The 19044-nt window shown below is 40.9% G+C and overlaps 1 protein-coding gene across 1 annotated transcript in view; it reads left to right on the top strand.

The window, feature by feature from the left end:
• IPMK (inositol polyphosphate multikinase) overlaps positions 1-19044 on the top strand; it is a 39594-nt gene that overhangs the window by 976 nt on the left and 19574 nt on the right. Inside the window, exons 2-3 of the mRNA XM_085302020.1 lie at positions 357-491; positions 4428-4513. Coding sequence (XP_085158146.1) covers positions 357-491; positions 4428-4513 — 221 coding nt within the window. The remainder of the gene's footprint in view (positions 1-356; positions 492-4427; positions 4514-19044) is intronic.

Here is a 19044-nt window from a genome sequence, read left to right as displayed (position 1 = left end):
GATGCTCGGCCGAGCTAAGCCTGAAAGCAGCGGACCCTCCTGGCGAGGCGCTCGCGGCTGCTGCGGGGAGTGGGTAACCGAAAACTCCGCGCTGTTCGTTGCAGCTGCGAGTGTAAATAATGGTCAGGAACGGGGCGGGAACGCGCCTGTTGGTGTGCTGGGGGGCCCGTTCTGCTAAACGGGAGTTACGTAAGCTACTGCATTACTCCACGGTGTGGTCCTCCTCGACGACTGTGGTGAAGATGCTCGCCCATCCCGGAGTGCCCATCCTTAAAGGCAAGAATGCCTTCAAAGGGGAATTGCAGGCTGTCTCCTAATGCTCGTCGCCGCACCTTTGTAGGAAAAGCCAAGGGATTAATCTCGTGAAGAYTTACCCCCCCATCGTGGGCTGGGGGGACCGGCAGAACCTCCTGGGCAGCCTGTGTATTACGAACCAGAASAGGGGTGTCAGTTGCTGCTAAGCACCTTCTCTGTGTACGTGTGGTTATTAGGTAAATTGGAGTGAGTTAGTCCCTGTCCGCATGATTCCCTCACCCAGGCTTATGCACTGGGGGTAGAATCTACTTAAGATGTTACGTATGGCAGGGGAAAGCATTTGATAGAGGCTTTCGGGCAATGGGGGTAAAAAATAAATGGATATCTTCCTCAAGAATGTGAGGTGATGCATGGGTACGTGAATATGGGGATATGTTACTGATCTGCATGCAGCGCCTGAACTCCCTGCTGGAGCTGGGGCGCAGTAATTTGGCGAGAGCGTTGGTAGTGGTGTTAGCCTCACGCGTTCAGGGCGCTCGGGCCGGCTGCTCTGTCTCTAGGTGATCAGCTGTAACAGCGGCTTTCAAGGGAAAGTGCGTGAAGTAGCAAGTYGTTTCATTTTCACAGACGTGACTGCGACTAGCTGGTTAACAGCTTCTTTAAGCAAGACTTCTGTAGTTCAGCGTCTTTATCTGACACCTTAAAAAGTGGAGAATTTAGGTAACATTCATCCTTAAGTTATTAGTGTGCTGTTAAACTGTGCTTCACCTAAAATGTTTGTGTTTTAAGACCAAAAAGGTCAGCAAAATATTAGTAAGCAATTTACTAACGTGGGAACTTTTCTGCGAATGAATTTCGAAGAAAAGGGATGGCTCCTTAGTAGCTTGTTTATGTGGTGGTAATAGTAGGTATGATGGTGATAGCAAGCATGAAACAGTGGATAATAAGCAGTCTAATAGTAGTAATGTAAAGAAGGAGGGTACATATACCTATGTTTTTAAACCTATGTCTCTGCTAGCTCTGAATTTTTGTTTTAACTTTAGGTTGAGATTTGATTTGACATGCCGAAGGAAGGTCTTTTTTCTATGTAGGTAGCAGTCAGTGCCGAAGCAAACTACCCAAGTACAGTGCTGACGCTGCTAAATGTTGTTTTCCACCTTTCCAGTACATCAAATTTGGTTAAACTCATGCCTTGGAGACAAGTGTAAGGTGTGCACACAGTTGAATTGAACTTTACCTGTGTGCTTTGGGGGGGGGGTAGCTGTAATGAATATGTTTGTCATACTGCCTTTGAACTCTGTTGAGCAGAGACTGCCTCTGCTGAACAGGCCAAGGGCAAGCACTGGCTGAACTTCATAACCTCTTCAGCCATCAGTAAATGAGATTACAACATTAATGGYATGATGAACCTGTGTTATCTATAGCCTGTGTTCACTTCATGTCTTACTGCTGATAAATAACACCTTGCTATGGAGACTATCTGAGCTGTTTGCTATTTTGAAGCTCTGAGTCTTCCTTATTCTGCCAAACTTCCTTCTTTGTGTGGCTGCTGCCCTCTACTAGACTTCCCTTCTCTCTCCTTGTACAAACATGCAGAAGACTTCGAGATATCCAGAGCTCTGTGTGTGTGTGTTTTTCTTTTTTTTTTTTTTCTTTTTTTCGTTGTGGTTAAAGTACACCTTAATGATGGAAGATACCACCTTTTGGAGCCTCTTGCAGCTGAGTGTGGTGTGGTTTCCCTGTGTCCTCAAACTGCTGAAGGTCCCCAAATTATTGGTGGGATTCTACGGCTAGGGAACTGTTGTCTCAGTGCTGCTCTGTTGTGCATATCACAAAACTTCAGGCTCAGACTACTGTTTTCCAGCTGAAAAGGCTGAGGCAGCACATGCATGCTGGTCAGTCCTTGTTAAGTGCTCTCAGAGAACAGAGGATCTTTTCCAAAGTAAATGTTCAAAGTGTTTGTGTAAAACAGTTTTTGTCTCTAGTTAACTGAAGCATGTGTGTTGACTCTGAATGTGAAGTGTGTACATCTACGCTACTTTGTGAGCTGCAGCATGCTAGCAAGCTTTGCATGTGGAGTCAAAAAAGTTTTTAGAGTATTTCAGTATATGCTGCTTGCTCAGAAATGTTAAATTGCTTATTTATTAAAAATKATATCCCCTCTCTGCATATTTACTGACCCCCCCCAGCACCCCTTAAAAAAACACAGCTGTAAGTGATGCTATGTCTTGCTATTGTAGGTAGGAGAGATGCTATCTCTTGCTAGTGTGGAGTTTGTCTCTTTGATGGGTGCTGAAGTACGAGCATCTCTGGCTTTCAGGTCTGTCTCTCCTACGTTTAGAGTAGGTGCTCTATCCTGTCAAGAATTCCAGAGGGTGAAGAAACTTTAGGCAATATCAGATTATACTAAACTCTTCAAGTAATAAACGTTATCGTCCATTGTGATCCAAAGTTCTGGGGGCAAGTTGCTTCCTGTAATGTCCTGTCGAAGTTCAAGCTTCTCTCTATCAATTCAGTAGTGTATGGATCCTGCTTCCAGGAATATTTGCCTGGTATTTCTGCCATGGAGGGTGCCTTCTTGTCTCCTCAATGCTAGTACACAGTCATTAAGGAGTAAGTGTTTTAAAACCTCTTTTAATGTTGTGATTGTTAATAATGAAAGTTTAAAACATTTGTCACTCTAATACYTTTTGCACTCTTAAGTGGTTTCCACCATGTGTGAAAAAGGTACTAAAAATAAAGCTGTTGTATCTTCAAAATGTTGTGGTAGTTTGTGCATTGTGCAGGCACACCCCCCTTTTTTTTCCTAGTTCTGGAAAGTATACGAACTCTAGCTTTAGCAGGCAACTTGACTTGAGAATTGTTTTACRCAAATTTTTAAAAACACTCTGTTCACTGGCACAGCCAGCTTGTGAAACAACTCTTCTAAGTTTGATGTTTGTTTTAAAATTAATAACTTGGACTCTRAAGACTTTAGTTTCCAAGACTGCACAACAGAACCCATTCAGAAATAGTGCTTTCCAAAAGGTGGCGACTCAGTCGCTGCTAGAACTGCTAACGCTTTTTGGGGTGTGAAGTTCCTGGCTTTATTTACCAGATCTTGTAGCAACTCCCCAAGCTGTAAGCWGAAGATGGAGCTTACTTTAGATATATGCAATGTTTTTCCTCCCTTCTACACAAAACAGGTTGCCATATGAAAGCCATGACTAAATCCTAGGAGAAAATGTTAATCTTGAAGTGGATTCCCCGCCCTGTAATTGATGGTCTTGAATTCTGTCCTCTTCTTAGAATGAAAATGTAATAGAAAAGGCTGAATGTCTTGAAACTTGCTGTTTCTGAGCCCATCTTAGAGTGCATTTCACAAGGGTGCAGTTAGTTTTCTCCGTTCTTGCCTGTATCCATCTCTTTGAGTCCCCTGTAATATAATGCAATTGAGTTGTGAATTCTTCATGCAGCTACGCAGCAATATTGCTAGCTGCAGGATCACTTAGGCTGATTACTGTGGTCTGGGGGGCAGGAGGAGTGCAGGCACGAAGGTGGCTGTCTGGCTGAGATGAAATCCTATGTTGTGTTGCAATTATAAGTGATAGGATAATAGCATGCTAATTTGCTCAGAGTGTTATAGAAGTACTCCTAGTAATATAGTTATATTGTGTGTGTGTGTGYRTRYATATATAKAGWGAGTATGTATGTATATACAGATGTATAGTAATATAGTGCTCCGTCTATGCCAGTAGTATAAAAATGCATTCACAGCTCATATGTTTATTTTAGCTAATGACAAATATATAAAACTTGGCACTAATTCTTTTTAACTTAAGCTTCTTAGTCTTACTGGGAAAACAACTTGTTATCAGTTGTTTAAAAAAGGAGTGTCTACATAATCTTCCCTAGTTGAGTAGGCGTTTTTGGGTGGAACTTTCAATGTCAGATATGAGTACTGTGCTGGCCTTGACCAGAATTGGACCCAGAAGCTCATCTGGTGGCTAGAGAAAGAACACAAGCAAAGCTTGTCTAAGGGTTTTGTGTGAGAGCTGCCAATTTCTGTTGTGCATGTAGTGGGAACAGTAGAACTGAGCAAATGGACTGTCCTTGATGTGTATTTGTGATTTCTGAAAAATACAGGCTGCATCTCTTAAAAGTAAGCCCTGAATGAAATCCTTCTCTTCTAGGTATCTTGCAGCATCCAGATGGGACAGTCTTGAAGCAGTTGCAGCCACCTCCCCGAGGTCCTCGGGAGCAGGAGTTCTACAACAAGGTGAGGGTCCTGCCATGTGGAGGAACTTGCCTCATTGAAGGTGAAATGATGAGTGTGATTCCTGTAGAAGTACATCCTTGCTATTGTTTTGGAGGGAAAATGTAACCCAAGTATCTGAATGGTATTTAGCAGAATTGTCATGACATCTCTATGCTCTGTAGAGCTTTTTCCTCTTAGAATGTCCCCACACCAGGTCTACTTTACTAACAGGTTTTAAGCTTTCTTATTTGCTCAGGGAGGTAACAGTGTGTTCTCAGCATCTAAGGTTTTGTTGAAAAGTCTTGGATTATTTCGTTCTGTTACTGAAGGCTGCTATGTGTATTCTCATCGGTTTTCTTTCTCATGGTGCTGAGCGTGTCGGAATTTATGGTCTAAAACGTAGTGAGCCTCACCCATCCGTGGAGTCTGGTTTGTTGCTATAAGTATTGCTTTGTTATCCGTTTTATTAAAACCCCCCATCCTTTGAAAATGTAAATAAAAACTGAAAATCTCTAACTGTATCAAACTGAATTTAAAATACTTACCAATACGAACCAAATCCTTTGCTCATCTTGAGTATGCTTTATCAGTAACTTGAGCAGACAAACCAAGAAAACTGTTACTGGCTGTCTTACTGGGAGTAAAGGGTTTCTAGAGCTTCTTTTCCTTACCTGCCTGCCCTCAGTTCCCAGATAATTTGTCCTGCATTATTTCTACACCGACTTACAGCTCCTGTGGCTTTTTAGCTCCTGTGTAGGTACAAGCAATTGTAGAAATCTTCATGAAGCATGAGAGTTGTCTTGATTTTTGTTGTTTTATTAGGGGAGGGGATAATTAAATTAAGTCACTAAGAGATGTTGTGTGTTTTGTGGAAACATCTTGCAGAAGCTGATTAAGCAGTATACTGTAAGAAAAATCTGTTTACATACTACTGTTATTTGATAGTTGATACGATGAGACTGCTAGACAAAACATCAACTCTTGAGTTACTAGGAGCTCAGCAGGAGCCAGTTAAACTTAAATGTAAATATTTCTCTGAGGTTCCACAGTGACTGTCACTTAGATGAGGCTAAGAAAGATATTATCCAGGCTGGGTGGTAACTCTTCAGTAGAAGTAGAAAGCTTGAACAGCATATCCTTAGAGTGCCTACTTACAGGCTACTTTTATGTGCAAATTAAGTGCAGATAGTAATGTCCCATTGCTGCCCAAAGCCAGCAGGTAAAAGGTGTAAGCTACAACATTGCTTTAACATTAACCTTTTGCAATATAGGCTTTGTCACTTTACCTGTTGCTTAGACTCATGTCATAAGTTGTGAGTAAGACCCTGGGCAAAATTTTCTAGAAAGAGACATTTGTATTAATGCTGTTCTTGATGGACCCTATCATAGCGGAGGAAGTCAGGTCCAATGCTAATAATGTGTGAAGCCAGCTTCGGTTATGCCTGTTTTCCTTCTAGGGTCTTGCTAGCTCACATTTGACACGAWTTTTTTTTTATTTTATTTTTTGAGCGGGAGTGGGGTTAAGAGATTTGGGAAAGGGATTGGAGATTTATTGACAAATAAGGAGCTAGGAAAAGTTACATAGGCACTTCACTTCCTGTGTGGACTAGAATGCCTTTTTGTGGGAGAAAGCAAGGAGAAAAATGCATGCGTGTTGTAGGTGAAAGTACAGGGGAAAGAGCTTGAAGATTTTTTTGCTCCTCAATAATTAACTACTTYCATGTTTGCTCTCAGTCATGAGCCRTGTAATACGAGATAYAGATACCTAAGCACTACATATTTGTCACGAAGGATGATTATTGCAGCTTGTGAGGTTTAGTGTAAGGTGTGCTTTCACATCCAGCTGGAGCTGATCTAATAGCTCATTGCTGCTGAGAGAGGAAAGGTCAGTCATCCTCTTTCCATTCCTGCCACTTAGCTTATGCTGTGCTGGTGCTCTTCAGACACTGAGGAAATGATTTGACTGATGAAAATGGCAGCAAAACCTGAACTCCCTTGCTGGAAGCCTTCTGAAGTTTTAGCGGTTTGACTGATGCTTGGGAAGGTCTTATAAGTAGGGGGAACAGAAAGACTGCCTCACTTTGAGTGAGCTATCACTGTAAGCTATAATCAAAGACTTACCATCTTGAAAAAGGCTAATGAGCCTCCAGAGGATGGAGGAAGGGGAGAGTTTTACCCCTCATTGAAATGAGCAGTTGTTTACAAGGCAGTCCAGTATGGGAGATGATGAGAAATAATACAGGAAATGAAGCAATGATGCCTCTAGATGAGAGGCATGACAGGGCTGCCTTCTGCATACACATAGAATAGAAGCAGTTTCAAGGCAAAAGACTAAACCCTTCTGGACCCCAGGAAGACTTCTTGGGGATATTAGCACTAAGAGCGCCTACATTCTGCCAGGATAGAGCTGGAGCGTATCTGAAGGCTGTTTTTAAGGTCTTCTGTGATGCAGCCTTCATCGCAATTGTATCTCTTACAGACTGAAGTGCATGAAGACAGGAATCCAGACTATCACCTTGTCAAGACTAGGATGCAACTCRATTGATAAGGGGGAACCTTTATGGTTTAATCTTAGTATGTGTGGTTTAATCGTGATTTTTTTTCACTTCTGCACCTTTTTTTTTCCCACACACAGTAACTGTTTCGACTGCGTTGGTAGATCAGTTATAACTTCATTTGCATGCTGTCTTACCTGAATCAAGAGTAACACTTGGGTACCTGGACCAGAAATGAGCCCTTCTGTTCCACTTGTGGGTGGGTGAAGCGAACCTCTTCAGCTGAAGTAAGGGTGAAGCAGACCTCTTTGGCTGAAGTAACAGAGAACTTCTCCAGTTCACCCTCTGTATTAGGATGACGAATGGCTGCTATTTCAGCTGTGCAAGTCAGATGAAGAGCAGCTATCGCAGGTCTGGGGCAGAAGTCTCTCCTGGTAACCAGCTGGAAACAGGAAGRCTCTCTGCTGCATCATAGTGTTTTGGCATGTAGTCTACATGCTCATAGACTGAAGGCTGCGGGGAGTGTGTCATGACAAAAGATAATGAAGCATTACTGGATGAGTGTGATGTTCTCACTCATATGTGAGCGAAATATATTTGAYGTGATATCAGGGTGATGTCAGGTAGAAAGTGCTTTCTACCTGGACAAGCCAGCCTTCTCTTCTGAAACTGCTGGTTTATCTTCTGAACATGACAGAGGGCAATAGTCTATAGCAAACCACTGGAATGTTGCTTCCCCTGGGCAGATGATGGATATTTAACAGTGAGTCCAAAGCTAAGTGGTAACAGATAGAGCCCAAACAAAATAGAGTTTCTGCAGTGTTTGAACAGCAAACGTTTTGAGCAAGACACTGTACTGCAAAATASTAGTAATGATCTAAAACTAGAATCCACAGGTCAGTGCTGAGAAGCAAGTGACAGTTGGAAGTTTTGAAAAATTTACTGTAGAGATTTACTGTGTTCAGAGACCTGTAATTCTTACTGAGACTGTATTAGCTGACCTCCCTATTGTTTTTCCAGGAGCATATTTTTAGTTTAGCAGTTCTTATAAACACCTCTCCCCCTCCCCCATAGTGGGCTTCTTTCTCATGAGATTATTTCAGCAAGTAAATAAAATTTTGCCTCTCTCTCAGTGGTATGTGACACACTCTGCTGATGGGGAAATGACTTGTCATTTTTCCATTCTCTAGTAACCACAAGAATCACAAGTATAAAGTATAGCAAGATCATGATGAATAGCTTCTATGATTAAGATACAGTAGAACAGTGAACTTTGTAAGCAATAATAATCAGTTATTAACAATGCCTAACTTATTATTGGAGTAGGACTTTCCAAGGGTGATGTCCACTTTCTGTGGAGTTCTGTGAATATTTAACGRATTAAAATAATGTCTTAATTGTATTCCTGTAAACTTCCTTCCTGTACTTGAGGTCATGAATTTCTTACAAGCATAGGCTTGTAAGTGACAAGTGTCATACTAAGTCTTTTAATACTCTGACTTAGTTTAGAAAAAAATGAAGTGTTTTAATAGCTACAAAATACTGTTTTCAATAGCTGGTGAACAGCAGGGGGATGTTTGAAGTAGAAAGTTTTTTTTTTTTTTTTTAAGGACAATTTAGACTGTGATCAGTTGTTTCCATCTAATGGAAATACTTCGTGAGAACCTATAGGGCACTGTGAAAGGCTTTTAAAAAGAGTTTAAGGAGGGAGAAGTATGCAGAGGTGTAGGGACAGGAAAATAGTGTTTAGAAAATGCAATACAGTGYATTATGTAGTAGTGGCCTGTATCCACTAAAGAAAAAAATAATTGGTAAAAGACAGTGTATGTTTATGGTAGGCTGTCCACACAGGCRTTCTGATAACACCACAAAAGAAGCCTACTTCTCAGTGAGTTTTAGTATTTGACTTTCAACCTGCTTTATGCTGTGTCACATACTTACGTGCTGAAACAGTCTGGTTTAATTCAGCAGTGCTAAAAGGGGGAAGGGAGGAAGCCTATCAGCTCTGCTACAGTGATCTCTTCTGGCAGATGAGTTTGGAACTGTKAGAAAAGCATCTGTTGAAAAAGTTAGTGCACTCACTATATGAAGTAAAACCTTGTGCTTAGCTAGGTGCAGAGCTCTTGTCTCAAACATGCCAGGCTGCACCCAAGAGCACTGTGTGCTAGCATAACTATCTCTTCCTATTTAAGAGATACTCTGTTCAGCCCAGGGCTTTTTTTCATTTGTCATGTCAAGAATGTAATAGTGCAGAAACTACTGTCCTGTTAGTGCCTCCAAGAGGGGGAGGAAGCTGGAATGTCATGCTTTAAATAGGGCATCTGCTTTTGTGGGCACAAGGATGGATCCTTGGACTGCAAATGTTTTGAACTGAGGAAGAGAGAATTTACAGTTGTTGAAGCTACTGCCCTGACTAAGTTTCCTACAAGCTTTTTTTTTTTGGCATAAGAAATAGAGAATTTATTTTCATACCTTTAGAAGGACACCAGAAGGTTGATAGACTATTTGAAATGGCAGCTCTTTCACTTCTTACTTCTGGCATTCATTCCATAGGGCTGTAAACCCCTGTTATTGCGTGTACCTCTTTTGAACATGACTTATTGAAGTTAAATGTTGGTAATGCAGTAGCTAAAGCACTGGGATTTCGGCGTACTTTAACCCATCAGTAGATGTTCTTGTAAACTATTTGCTAGTGGTCATGTGTTAGAATTGTTGTAGCTGGTGCCAAGTATAGGTATCAACTTCAAATACTTGCAATATTGTAAGGTTTCCAGAGCTGTTGTATGCCAGGTCTTATCCTGATTCTCAGATGTCTTTATCCAGATGCTTCATGTGTACTCAGGGACTGGAATGAGAAGGACAGAGTTCTTCCCAGTCCTGCCTCTGAATGCTGGCAACCTGTTCCTTATACTTTTATCCTGGTGCTTGGGAACTTTGGGAGCTGATCCACTCCACGTRGTGCTGGGAAAAGATACTAAGGCTAGTTGTTTGGCCCTTCTGGAGAACAGATCTTTTTCCTGTTGCCAATTAATGATGAGTCTGTAACAACTGTAGCGGTAGTCTGAAAGTTCAGCGTTCAAGCTCTGCTGATATACAACATGAATGCAAGGAAGCAATTACCATTTTAGATAATAGAAATTGTTTTTCACTTTTGTTACATGTCTTGAAAACAAAGCCAGGATGTAAGAGACACAAATAACTCCAGCRTGTAAAACAGATTTACGTTGTTTAGATCAGAGTCCAGCATTTGAAAGCTAGGAAGTAATGGTTTAATGGTTGCCCGCATAATTGTTGTTCTGAACAACTTTTGTTGGATGCATTATAAGAGAGCTTTCAATAGGGTGRTGACCTGTCCTTTCCCCCCACCCTCCCACCTTTCCCGGTATGGCATAAAATCAAGCCTGTGGTTTGGAGGATGGATTTTGACCTGGAAGTTTTCTGCCCACCAGCCTGAGCCCTCTTTCAGCCCATTGAGCACAAATCATGATAAGGCAGACTGTATTCTGTAAACTGTTCTCTGCTAGTGATGGAAAAKGAAGCGGATTCGGGAAGCAAAACACGTCTTGCTTCAGGATGAATTACTCTATTTTGTAAACTCAGTTAGCTAGTTTTACAGTCTTGATTTAGACGATTATTTTTGACTGAAAAAGGAGTGGATGATGGCCATAGTGCTGCTGTTGTGTAATAAAATATCCTTATCCCATGATCGAATCTCCAGCTAAGGTCCTGATTCCAAGTCTTGTATGGACAGAGGTTCAAGAAATAAATGCACAGTTCTTTTAACAGCTCATTTTGGGGATGCAATGCCTTGGCCAAAGCTTTAATTACTACTGTATTCAGAGCAGTAGCTGGATATTGGAACATAATTGCTTGCCACATGTCATCCTACTGCATCTTCAAAAGAGTGGTACTGAAATGGTACGAATTAACTGTCTGCAACCGTAGTAAACAAGTTCTGATACACTCGGTTTCTGCCTTGGCATAGTTAACTTTTTTTTCTCCCTTCTGGTGAGAGACAGTCCAGGAGAGATTTGYTGGAATGATAAGCAAGTCCAAGTTCTCAACTGGTGTATGAAATTGCTTTGTGCTCTGTAGCTTTAGCTATGGGGCTGGAAAGAAGTATGCCAAGTAAAACGAGGACATGCAGATCAGCTAATGAGAAGAAAATGACCTTTTCACCGACTTACAAAATACTTGCTGCTTGTACTTGTTTGCACCTTTTAAAATTAGGAGTTGTCTAAGGGAGATAAAAACCTAAGTGCAGATCCAAGAGTCTGCAGAGTTCCTGCTGTTGTCCTACAAATGCTCAAATTCTTGTACTCCAGATCGCTGTGGAATGGCTTCAAGCCTACTGTACCAAGACAGTAAGACTTGCGAGCAGTGACAGCTTTTTGTGATTCCTTGTATCCTGTAGCAAAGTGCATCTGGAAGGGACTTGCGATGCAATAGGAAGTTAATGTAGCAGGATCTACTGAACATCTGTTCCCCATGCTTCTTGTATGTTGTAGACCACAGAATAATCTATAGTCCCCTTTGATAAATGTAATAAGACTTGTAATAAAAGTGTAATAAGGAGAGAGTAAAAAGCTGTTGTTGCAGTCTAGTCCTAGCAGGGAAATGCTGGCTGGAGTTGGTAATAGACTAAGCGTCTGCAGCCTGTGCTGTGTAAATAAGCACAGTGAAAAAAAGATCAGCTGCTCTTATCAGTCTGATTTTTGTGGAAGATTCCTTTCTGAGAGTAAATCGGGCTGAAAATTGAGTGGAAAAAAAAGTATGGTTTTACTATGCACGTCCATGCTATGTTAAGTTGACCAAGTTGCAGTTCAGTATCCCTCCTACATTAGAGCGTCATGTAAGCACTAACTATTTCTGACTATGGAACAGATGTTTAAGTGGAGTTTTGGTTCTGTTATAATGATAAATGGTTCAGTTACTCTAGAATAAGCTTTTAGAGTAAAGGCATGCTGCTGTTAAGCGGTAAATACAGCATTTCATTCCTTATAAACTTACTTAAATATTGGATATGGCAGGTAGACCTCCAATATGGGATTGAGGGAATTGCAGGTTGGAAGAAAAACAAAACAAATCTCGGTCTCTGAAAGCAAGAATTCTRGTTTCCAAGTATTAAAAAATCTATATATAGAATATGAGTATTGCACGAAACCAGGACTACATTAGTGTGGGAAAGATGTGGAACACCAGTATATATGGCTGAAAACAGTAGGCGTGTTCTTGGGTATCCAGGCACAAAATTAACCAGAAGTAGATTAAAGAGTCCATTAAGTATTATATGGCATGTCCCACTGTGTCTATCACATGCTTTTAAATCCCCTAATGTCCAATAATTAGGGAGCAGTTTGGTAGCAATTAGTTTTTAGTCATTAAATATGTGTTCTTCAGAGAGAGAGTGTGTGTGTGTGTGTGTGCATCAGTCTTCAAGATAAGACAAAACAAATAACTCATCATGCCTGAATGTAATGGAATCCAATTACATAGATTATTTTTATTTGTTTATTTGAGCAAACTCTGATCAAAGGCTTGCTGAAGTTTCTTGGCATTGTCAGTACAGTGTTTCTCTGTGTGTTTGTGCACACTGTGTGTGTGTCTACATGTGCATTGCTTTTTATGGCTGTTAGCGCAGGTTCGTGCTGCTGTTTTCCTTTCTTCCCAGTGGTGAGCAAGAGGGTTATTTCCAGGTTTGGGAAGCAGCAGTAGCTGATGTGCTTGTTGAGCAGACTGGTGAGTAAAGGAAAGACGGGATAGCGGATTCTGTAGCTTCTGGTTTTCTGTGGGCCATGTGTGTGCAGGCCTCTTCAGAGCTGCTTTTTTAAAGTTACTACAGAACAGCTTTGTTGATGCTATAGTATATCTTCTGTAACAACTGAACCCATCCATTTGCGCAGAAAACTACAGAATAGCTGTTCAGCTGTTCCTTGGAGCCCTGGTAGATTTTCCCAGAACCATAAGCCATTGACTATAGTTCCTCTTAGTAGATCCCATTCTCCTTTGTTCTAGGAAAAAAACATGATTATTATAAGCTATATCTATCTTGGCAGATGGTCTTGTCCCAAAATGAGAGCTGGTGGCTAGCAGAGGGACTTCCAGTGTAGAAACTGAGACTGCAGACCTGACGTAACGCTGGCAGGCTAGCCATCGAAATGATTGTTTCGGACACCCGGCTTCACGCGGGAGTTGATTCTTGTAAATTAAAGGCCAAGCTTCATGAGAAGATAATTAAAATATATAGTTACTGTTAAAATACAGGTAGCTTAGATCAATAGCATTTTCCAAATTGAAGCAGAACACAGAAATGAGTATTTTGAAAGGAAGACAAGAATTTAAGGCATTAGAATGTACTTAAATAGTACTTGGACTGGCACTTCTGCAGTGAGCCAAATCAAGGAGCTGAACAGACTGTGGGATCAGCTGAAAGATAGTTTTGCTGCAAGGGATGGGATGAAAATGTGTGTGGGACTGTGGTAGACTTGTCCTGGTTTAAATGGCTGTGAAAGTGCACMTTTATGGTAGTGCAGCACTAAAGGCTGTGCCAGGGCTGCCTCTTGCAGTGTGGTAGGTCCTGGGGAAAAAGTGTCAGGACTCATCTCCCCCTTTCTGACYCTTTGAAATGTAAAGTTAAATCTTGCTTATATAAATGTACAGGCTTGAGGGTTCTCCCACCTYTTGTCCTCTAGTACTTCCTAATTTGAATCTCCAACTGTGATCAGAGCGCTTTCCAAAACCGAAAGATAATATCCTTAATGGAAAGGGGGATAGTCTTGCTAGTTTTTCTCCTTTTGTCCTATTCTACTCATTTACCTTTCTTTTGATATTCAGGGATAATTTAAACTTACTCCTAAACAGTTGGAGTTACCTCAAAAATCTATTTTGAGCAGAGAATTCAAACAAAGACATTATAATTACTGTTTTTGTTCTGCTTGTTTTTACTGATGTGAGGATTTGAATGTGTTCAGTGTTTTCTGACCAGCTTAGTGTCTTACCTTAAAATGAGAAATGTTATTTGTGTTGCGTAACTCCATACATTGAAGTGATGGAGTTGTGTTTTAGGATTAGAATTACAAAGTGAGGACTAGTTGTGCCATACATTTTCAATAGAGAAATCTGATTTTTTTTTTTTTAAGTGACTTGATGGTTTTCCTTGAAACTTACAGGATTTCTSTCTGCTGGTGGTTGGAGATTTGGCCCTGGGTAACTTGAGGACAGTGTTACTGCAGCAGTTTTGAGTGAATGATGTGGGTCGCTGGATTAAGAAGAARGAGTAGTGGCAAGTACTTACTGTGTTAAAATTGTCAGCTGACCCATGGTAGTATGTCTTTTTTRATATAAGAAAAGACAAATCAGACTATGGCACCTGAAGGAGCAAGCTTTGCACCTTCCTGAACGAGGAATTTTCTCTGACTTTAGGGGGCTCTCGGGTTCAGTGAAGGCTCTGTCAGCTGAAGCTGAATGCAAGATGGATGCATTGTCAATTTGTGAATCTAGGGGAGGCAAAAGGGCAAGAAGCAGCAGAATKCTAGAGCAATAGGTTTGTGAGGAAACATGATCTCAAATTTTGCAGTTTTGACAGATAGGGCTCTGCATACTACCTTGCTTTGTGTTCGGTTGAGTGGCTTGTATCAGTTGCAGGGTGTGTGGAGTAAAGTAAATAATTTAAGTTTACTTTATTTTGTGTTGCCCAGAAACATTGTGTGATTAAAAATTTGGATGGGACTGTGCTGTTGTGTAAAGGGAGAGACAAACCTTGTCTGTCTGGTGGGATAGGGTGGAGTGCATGCTTACATTTTGCAAAACACTTCATKGCCTTGCCTTCAGAATAAGTGGTTATTGGAAAGAAAGAGGAACCTGTTGATCTGACACTACCCAACTTAACCCAGACCATTTTAGAGCAACTTCTTGCATATGGCATCCACAGCTGCTTGCTTATGACCCTGCTGTGGTTTCTGTTCAGCATTGCTCTTGGTGACTGTCCCCGATTGCTGTCTTTTAGCTTCTTCCATAGAAATTCTGCTTCTCTTAGCTGAAGTTTTGAAGCCCTGTCATATCCTCAGAAATGGATCAGGTTTTACTTTTCCTCTTGCAAAGATGACTCAGTACCTGAGGCTGCACACCTGGCTATGTTTAGCCTAATTTTAACTATGTAAAATTGTAAGGATGAATAAAATAAGACTTACTACTTTTTTTCCAGCTTTGTTTAAATAAAGACTAATTGAAAAGTACCCCCCAAAAAAAAAAAAAAAAAAAAAAAAAAAAAAAAAAAACTGTTTGATACCAGGCTTAACATCATTAAATCACTGTATCTTTGGGAGATTTTGAAATTATTTTCTCACAGAGTATTTACAGAGACAAACAAAACTGATTTGGTTGGGGGTGGTGGCAATACTAAATTCATTTATATAATTACATGATCAGATCATGGGAATACATTGAGTGTTTTAAAATGTAGTCTTTAGGTGTCTTCTGTGAGAGTAATGTTACGGTACAGCTATATTTTGGATATTAAAACAAGCGATTAAGTATAATAGCATTTAAGATAACAATCATAAATATTTAACTTCTGTAATAGCTCTGGTATCCATTTTTTCTGAATATAAATGGAGCTGGCTGATTAAAGTATTTCTGGAAACATAATGTGGACACTCACATGTCAGAACATGATGATGCTACTTTGGAAAAGGATGAGGGGAGTCTATTGGCATGGTAAAGGCAAACAGCTGCAAATTGCCAAATTCACAATTATTCATAGAATCGGTAAGGTTGGAAGGGACCTCTGGAGATCATCTAGTCTAACCTGCCCGCTCAGCAGGGTCGCTTAGAGCATGTTAGACAGGGCTGCATCCAGGCGGGCCTTGAAGATCTCCAGAGAAGGAGACTMCACAACCTCTCYGGGAAACCTGTSCCAGTGCTTCGTCACTCTYACGGGGAAGAAATTCCCCCTCGCGTCCAGGCGGAACTTCCTGTGCTTCAATTTCTGCCCRTTGCYTCTTGTCCTGTCACACAGGACAACTGAAAAGAGTTTGGCCCCGTCCCCCTGACACCCTTCCTTCAGGTACTTGTRCACATTGATGAGATCCCCCCTCAGTCTTCTCYTCCCCAGGCTGCAGAGGCCCAGCTCTCRCAGCYGTTCCTCACAGGGCAGGYGCTCCAGCCCTCTGATCATCGTTGTAGCCCTATGCTGGACTCTCTCCAGTAGCTCCAYGTCTCTCTTGTCCTGGGGAGCCCAGAACTGGACACAGTACTCGAGATGAGGCCTCCCCAGGGCTGAGTAGRGGGGCAGGATCACCTCCCTCGACCTGCTGGCAGCAGTCTTCCTAATGCACCTCAGGAGACCATTGGCCTTCTTGGCCACAAGGGCACGTTGTTTCAGCTCTTTTTGTGCTTGTACTTAAATGCTATACTGAGTGATGCAGGAGTCCAGAGGGAGATGCAGATTGTGGTCTGCCATGTAATGCATACAGCATAGAGAGRCAGCCTTAGGGTTGCACTATTATCTGTAAACCTTATGCATACAAATTTAAGTGCTTGACTTGATAAGGTTTAAAAAACAAACAAGAAGAACCTCAGATGTTGGAAATTGGGAAGTCTCTGCTTGATGTTGACAGGTGGTTGTGTACCCTGAGTCTCTGCAAGGGATAGTACTACTCTGGCCTTAATTAAAGGTCAGGCTATGGTAGTTGGCAACGAGAAAAGGTGATGTCTCGGGCTGAAGTAGTAAATACAGAAAATGTAGTCCARCATTTCAAAGTTGCCTACTCAGATAGCTTTAAAGTAAATGCAAATTTAATTAAAAGAATCAACTTTTTGTGTACTTTATTAGAACCTTCCTCTTAAACTACATTTCTGTCAAAGTAATATTTTTCACCAGAACATTTGAAGATGGGTCTCTACTGCTAGTTTCCTGCTGAAATTTAAATGTTTGCTCTACCCTATTGCAGCCTTTTATGTAATTAGCTAATCCTTAAAAAAAAGTTACGCTGCTTTAAATAAGGAAAAGAACATTCCCATTCTCACAAGCAGCCCACTGTTTGCATTAAGAAAGAGATGGATCTGTTTGGATYGAGTTTACCAAAACAAACACAGTGTACTTTGGATTAAAATCTAAAGGATGGTAAAGTTGCCTCAGGATTAACAAGTTCTGAGCGACTGGAAATTATGACTTCATGATGTCTGTTAAATTTTTCTAAACTGCCACAGAACATATCTGGGGCATACTCTTCCTATGAGTTAGCTGCAATAATTTGTAATGATCGTGTTGTGAGCCCTCCAAATGTCAGCATCCTGTTTACTTGCTTTTAAGCCCAACAGTTATTGCATTGTGTGTCTTCAATTTGTGCTATTGGAAAAATGTAGCCTTGTGTTATGTAGGATGGATAGCTACTGTGGCTGAACTGACGCTGAATTGTTTTGCAGTTCTTGATTTGAAGATAAGTTGCTTCTGCTTTAGTAGTAATTTTACATATTTGTCTATGTACGCTGGAGAAGTGGAGCTATCAAGTGCRAAACTTTAGAAAAACAGTTGTTTGAAACAAAATTGGAGTATTGCTAATATAAATAAAACAAAAAGGTCTAATTTTAAAGGTTGTTCTGGGGTAAATGGTAACTTTTCTCTTCCAGTCAGTTGCCCAGCTTTGTCTGTAACAACCTGGGGCAAAAGTGCATGGATTACTTCCTGAGTAATTTTGGGGGGTATGTTATGGAATGAGAGCTAGTTTAAGCATTTYTTTGGGTTTTGGGCTACTACTGTAAACATCATTCTGAAATGCAGTACCATTTCCTTATTTTGGACTGCATATTCATCCTCTGAATTTATAGTCAGCATTTAGAATGGCATCTCAATATGCAATATGCTCCTGAACTGCCTGAAATGAGATGTCCATAGCTGCTGTTTGTGAGGGCCTCTCTAATGAGAAGTGGCTCTCTTCTGCCTAGGAATTAGTATAAATCATAAACTATCTCTCTCTCTTGCTGCTTTTGCCCACACCAAATGGCTTCCTCTGTTTATTAACTGAGTGCTAACTTGTTTGACGTGCACGTGTTGCAGACTGAGATTGGGGTCTATATTAAGGCCAAATAGGTGTTTTGTATATGTTATGTCAAAGCTTTTACAGGGAGCTAGTTCTTGCTTCTAGGAGCAAGATAACTTCCCTAGGGATGGAAATGATGTGCTAAATCCTGTTTTGTTAAAGTAATGATACTGAACAAAGCATGGCTGTTTCTTAGATTGTGTTTTTCTCTTAAAATGTCTCATATCAGTTTATTGGATAGTTTGTTATGATTCAAAAGATACCCTTTCTGAAGCTTTCATCCCCATTTGGCCTTGAACTTGGGCTATTACATGCCACTGCAAATTATCTGAATACTTTTGTTGTGTCATAGTATTTGAAATATAGAAGAGTATAGTATTACTTGCTAAGTCTCAAATACTGGACCCTAGTGTTGGTAATTTAAAAAGGTAAGTCACAAGTCTTCTGTTTTTTAAAAAATGTGGAAGTGGTCTCTGAACACGTCACTCTCCTTGTTTTACTGGTTAAAATTTGCAAATAAAATAAGCAAAGAAGTTCTTTTGTTTCCCTGTCTTCAGTTGCATCCAGTGCTTGTACGCCTTGCCTGCCGCACTGCAGCTCCCAACTCTCTCCTTTTCTTCTTTCCTGTCCTGAATTTGTGTTCTTTCCCATGTAAACTCCAYGATGATTGCTGTCTATTTGCATTCACTGTGGAGAGGAGGGGTTATACTYTAACAGTTTGCTCTGTTAGCTCTTGGATGCCATGATAAAACACTGTAACAGTAAATGTAATTTATTTGTGCTGCTCTGTCTGAAAATATCTACGATGTGAGGTAATTTGACCAGTCTGTGCTTGGAGTCCTGGCCCAGAAGCAGCAGGCTGGRGAGAAGGAGACGGTGAACTCCAATACAAAAGATAGCAGCGACTGAGTCCGTGTTTCGGCATCTGTGTGGTGCTGTGTGCGCTCTTTTCCCTCCCTTAATTTTTTTTTTCTTCCAGCYGTTAAGATCAAGCTCCATTGCTGTCTTCTGGGGAAAG

The sequence above is a fragment of the Rhea americana genome, unplaced genomic scaffold, assembly GCF_003343005.1.
Source record: "Rhea americana isolate MKP2758 unplaced genomic scaffold, rheAme1 scaffold_183, whole genome shotgun sequence".
Classification (NCBI taxonomy): Eukaryota; Metazoa; Chordata; class Aves; order Rheiformes; family Rheidae; genus Rhea; species Rhea americana.
This window is presented reverse-complemented; position numbering and strand designations above follow the sequence as displayed.